This window comes from Pleuronectes platessa, chromosome 10, assembly GCF_947347685.1.
Source record: "Pleuronectes platessa chromosome 10, fPlePla1.1, whole genome shotgun sequence".
NCBI lineage: Eukaryota > Metazoa > Chordata > Actinopteri > Pleuronectiformes > Pleuronectidae > Pleuronectes > Pleuronectes platessa.
In genome coordinates this window covers 1,381,951-1,387,333 of record NC_070635.1, presented here as the reverse complement: position 1 = coordinate 1,387,333, position 5,383 = coordinate 1,381,951, and the positions used below count along the sequence as shown (strand labels likewise).

The 5,383-nt window shown below is 40.1% G+C and overlaps 1 protein-coding gene across 1 annotated transcript; it reads left to right on the top strand.

Moving 5' to 3' along the window:
- Window positions 1–898: 898 nt before the first annotated feature.
- On the top strand, window positions 899–3,836 carry dctn3 (dynactin 3 (p22)). The gene is made up of 7 exons (XM_053433326.1): window positions 899–1,076; window positions 1,887–1,971; window positions 2,260–2,346; window positions 2,471–2,554; window positions 2,640–2,698; window positions 2,783–2,842; window positions 3,154–3,836. Exons 1-7 carry the CDS (start codon window positions 975–977, stop codon window positions 3,241–3,243), a joined length of 567 nt encoding a protein of 188 aa, XP_053289301.1. The 5' UTR covers window positions 899–974; the 3' UTR covers window positions 3,244–3,836.
- Window positions 3,837–5,383: the final 1,547 nt, after the last annotated feature.

The following is a 5,383-nucleotide window of genomic DNA, read 5'->3' as shown; positions in this document are numbered from 1 at the left end:
GCGACCTCTAGCGACGGAGACACGATTCACCCGCCACTTCTTATGAATACAAATAATACAATCATAATAAAAACATCTATATGAATAAATACATAAACAAATGTATTCATAATTTGTTTGTAATAATTATGTTCTCTTTTAGTTCCACAGTTTGTCATGTTTGTCAGAGTTCAGGACGGAGACTGGTGGCTGTGCAAGGTTATAGAAATAAGATGAAAAACAAATAACAAGTTTTATTATGCACAAATTAAGTTATGTAAAATAATAATAAAAATGTGAATAAATAAAATCATGCTAATATGTCTGTTCTCCTTTAGTTCCACAGTCTGTGTCATCTTTTTATTATTATTATTATTATTATTATTGTGACAAAATACAAATTGTACAAGCATCGTCCTTTTCAATAAAAAAAGAGTTCAGAGACGGAGACTTGTTAACTATTAAAAGAAATATTAGAATTGATCCATTTCAATGAGTCTGTGGAGATAGACAGTTCTTTCAATGATACAAGTGTTGGGTGCTTTTTAAAAATGTACATTTGTTTAAAAAAAAATAGTGGTCAAGCACCATTATTGAATAACATAATCCAGTTTTCTGTGCTCCGTTATGAGACCACTTATAATATCTGTAGTCCTTCTGGACTAGATGCACAACAAGAGAACTTCAGATGTTCAGCTTTTTATTTTTCTGCTTTACACAATAAACACATTATAATATAATCCATTGTTTTAAATGTTCTTCTTTAGTTTCAGGAGCAAATTAATGAAATATAAATAAATGTATTTCTAAACATGTTGCAATACGTCATCACCGGTGGAGGAAACGGCTGATATTGACACCTTCCCTTAACCAATCAACACGCTTCACGCTCAGCCCTAACCAAACCGGAACTGAAATGTAGCCAATCAGCGACGTGCTAGGGCTCAGAAGAAGCTGTTGTCTTCCTGCTGCTCAGTTGTTCGAGTGAGAGAAGAATGGATAAAAAGATGGAGACGGACGATCTGGAGACGCGTCTTCACACGCTGGAGACTCGAGTCTATGGCGAGAGGAGAGTCAAGAGTTCGAAACCCGCCAAGGTCCGTCCACAGCCATTTAATGAGAGGGGTGGGGGCTTTAGAGGCTAGCTAGCTGCTAGCTTAGCCAGGCTAACGACAGCTCTGTCACTGGGAAGAAGCGAACGCCCTTTTTCATTTGAGCTCGTTAGCTTCACCGAGACAAGTCAACTTAAATGTGTTAGATATCAACACTGTGTGTGTGTGTGTGTGTGTGTGTGTGTGTGTGTGTGTGTGTGTGTGTGTGTGTGTGTGTGTGTGTGTGTGTGTGTTTCTCTGTCTGTCTGTCTGAGCAGTAACAAGAGGATGAAAAGTAAAAGCACAGAAGTGTGATTTATTGGTATCTCAGGCAAATTCTTCACTAACTGAAGTAAAGTGAAACCACTGGTTTCCAGGAGAATTCATTTGTAAACTATTACTGTGCATTAATATGATAGTTTATATATTTCAGAGCAATGAATTTTTCTCCTGAGCCTGAGAGCAGCGTCTCATCAGAGCATCATATGATGAGGACAAAGGGGCATTGATGTGGATTTGTTCTGTGGTAAATGAGTTTCCAGGATTGGAACAATGTGCCACAGTGTCCTACTTCAGATTTTTGTTTACTAAAGTCAACAGTAAATGAGTTTAAATAATAAAGTAATATCTAAAATGTTGTTTCATTGTGTTGCCTTCTACACGTCATCCCTGTTTTCCTGGAGTGTGTTTACTCTGTGTTGTGTGTGTAGTGCTACAAATGACACGTATAATGTTGCTCCAACACACTAATGGAATGAACTAAAATTATTTTGTGATGTCTTCTGATAAATCTGATGCATGCTGTCTGTTCTGCAGTGTGCGGAGTCTCTGGCCCGGATCCAGGCAGGTCTGACGAACACAGCCAACAAAAGAGAGAGAGTGAAGATCCTGCACAAGAAGAGTGAGTCACACACCGATTCTGATCAGTTCTGACAACATAGAGTACACAGAAACAGGGTGTTACTTTTTATTTTCATACATCAAGATACTCAAAGAGCATGTGACAAAACATTGTGAGGCTACAATATTAAAATGTACCAATGTACCAAATTTCATTCATGTTTCCCAGTGAACATAAAAAATGTTTAAGGGCTCGAAATTGCAAGTTTGAAATTCAAAATGTCGGTGCTGGATTTGTCTTTGGTCAGATTTATTACTGTTTGTTGAGAACCTTGTTGTTGTGATGCAGTTGAGGACCTCATGAAGTACCTGGACCCCCAGTTCACGGACCACATCACCGTACCGGACGCTATGAAGCTGGAATTTATCCTCGCTGGTAAATGAAAGACAACTTTTTTATTGTGTATTTAGTGTGTTGTGTTTTACATGTAAAGCTTAGGGTAGATATTATACATTGTGTAAGTTATCACCTGCTCATTGTGGTGCTGCTGTATGTACAGAGGAGGACTTCCTGCTCTCCCAGGCTGCTTTGCTGGAGCAGGTCAGCAGCCTCCAGCCGCTGCTGGACAGCACCTACATCAGAGGTGAGTTCACAGGACATCATGAGACTCCAGGACAAACCACCTCAGCACTGGAGGTTCATCCCTCATGTGTTTCTGTTGTTCACAGATGTACCAGAGCACGCTACCAAGTTACAGCGTCTATCCCAGATTCACATTAAAGAACAGGTAACCACCTTTTCTTTCTCTCCGTCCCCCCCTTTGTGTGTGTGTGTGTCTCTCGCTCATTTGACTCCTCTGGATCTTTTACAGGACCAAACTGAAGTTCAGTCGCTGGAAGTAAAGAAGCTTTTTGAGGACTACAACAAAATGGTAAACAAAATATTCTACCACAAGTCAAAATATCAGACACAAACTGTTTAAGAGCCATAAAGAGGTGAAACTTCATATTATTACACAATTGTGTTGTCGTCTCATCTCTCCAGAAATAAAAGACACGAATAAACAATACCTTAATGCTTAAATCATCCATTTTGCAGTAAAACCAGTCTGAGTCTTTTCTGTTAGTGATAACTCATGTGTCCTTCAGCCATTGTAAAGACATGTACACCTCATCTCACTGACCTCTGACCAGCTCCAGACAAAAGCTCCACCCACTGACCCTTTTGAAATGTGATTGACAGATGTTCCTGCTGTCCAAGCAGTTCACCCAATGGGACGAGAGCCTGAGGAAGATGGAGGAGGCCAAGGGCATCCGGCCTGTGGAGGAGTAACACACTCTTCTGATGAGGACGGTGACCGTGAAGAAGACGGCTCTGTGCTCGGAGCTTTAGACCAGAAGTGTTTCATTTGTTGCTTTTTCCCCTAAATAAGTCAGAAAAAACGAGACACTGGACATGTTTCAACTAAAACATCTGGGTGTAAATGTAAAACATAGAAGAACTTGGTGTCATGTGAGTCTTCAGCCACCTGAAGAATCTCGCTCCCATCACGTGACATGTGGCTCAGACAGCTCGGAGAGGCCCCTGTTTATTTATTCTAAGACAATAGGTTTTTTTAATGCTTGTATTTTGACTTCAGTTTGAATGCATTCCAACATTTCCCCTCTGCTGCAAGTCAATCACAACACTTTAACCCACAAAACCATAAAGGAGCTTTGCTATTTGTACCAGAGCATTGATTTGAAATACAGAAACTGTAACATACGTGTAACATGTCAAATAGAATGACTGCAGTTGATGCATGAATATTATTACATATTTATTGGAGTATTCCAGTGTGTGATTTTATTCATTTTTGTCATAACCTGTTTGACAATGCAGATAAATTCATTAAACTTTGCCTGGTGGCTTCATGTGGTTGTTTACTTGTTTGTGGGTTTATTTGTTTGCAAGATTTTGCAAAAACTACTCAACAGATTTACACCTAACTGTTCAAGGGAAGTGATCATTAAATGTTGGTCCAGATTTAAATTAAATAGGGGATCTATCATTTAGCGATTCATCTTCTGTTGATTGACTGGTCAGTTAATTGTTTTAAATCTATTGCAGCTGTTTCTTTGCAGTCGTCTGTGTATAGTCAGAGTTCAAAGGGTCAGGTGAGTAGGCCAAGTTGAACTGTGTTTATCAAACCACCGTGACATCACCCCCTGGTTTGTGAGCCGCCATTTTCAAACCTGAACTTTGGCATTTTGTCCGGCGCCATCTTTTTGAAATCAAGAGTAACCATATTTGGAGGGGACGGAGCCTGACCGACTCCACGCCCACCTACACCCTTTCCACCTCGACCTATTGGATGACACTACCTGTCAGTTACATTATATCCATGCACTAATGCACACAGTACTTTATGCTATAATTTACTTTACTTTTACTTTCAGACCATATCAAGTATATTGTTATCATTTACCACGTTGTATATGTATCTTTGATGTATAACTGTAATGATTCTGGCAGACACTCAGTGCTGAAATATCCTGCTCATTTATTTGAAGCCCAATAGTTTCTTCTCATATCCATACCTTATCAACAGAAGCAGAACAAGACCCAGAGTACTTACTAATTTTTTATTTTTAAAAACTCATATCACATAAGGAAAGAGCAATAAGACATAAAGAAGTCAATCCGACTGGGTGGACTGATAAAATGCTTGTTAACCGCTGGAGGAGGCGCCGTTATTTCGTGACTCCAGTTCCTTCAAGTATTTCTGAATTTCTTTAGCGCTTGGGCGTAGTGTGCAGAGCATCTTTCCAGCAACCATTTTCCACTTTAAAAAAAACAAGTCATTAATATGATTCAATGTGGTCTTATGGACAATTAAGAACATAACTATCACAGAACGTACAAGCAATAAGCAGCAGGTGCATTAAACTCAATGTGCATCCTTTAGAGAAACAGAACTGAGGTCTGTCCCAGATGAGAACCTCATGGTCGTTAAATCACATAGATGTTTGGAATAAACACAGTTAACCAAAAAACATTGGGACAAACTGGGAAACTGAGGAGTGGTACATTAACAGAAAATCCTTATTTGAACTTTACTTAAATCATCTATTCGATAGACTGAATATATCCTGAAATCTCTCAGATACTTCTCCAGATACATATTCAGTCTGCACAGGAGCCAGGAGTCAAGAGTCAGGAGTAAGGAGTCAGGAGTCAGGAGTCGGGAGTCAGGAGTCAGGAGCCAGGAGTCAGGAGCCAGAGGGCAAGAGTCAGGAGTGAGGAGTCAGGAGTCAGGAGTGAAGAATCAGGAGTCAGGATTCAGGAGTAAGGAGTCAGGAGTCAGGAGTGAGGAGTCGGGAGTCAGGAGTCAGGAGTCAGGAGTGAGGAGTTGGGAGTCAGGAGTCAGGAGTCTCAGCTGTCAATCATGACGTACACGAACACTTGAACAAACACCAGTGAGAGAGGAACT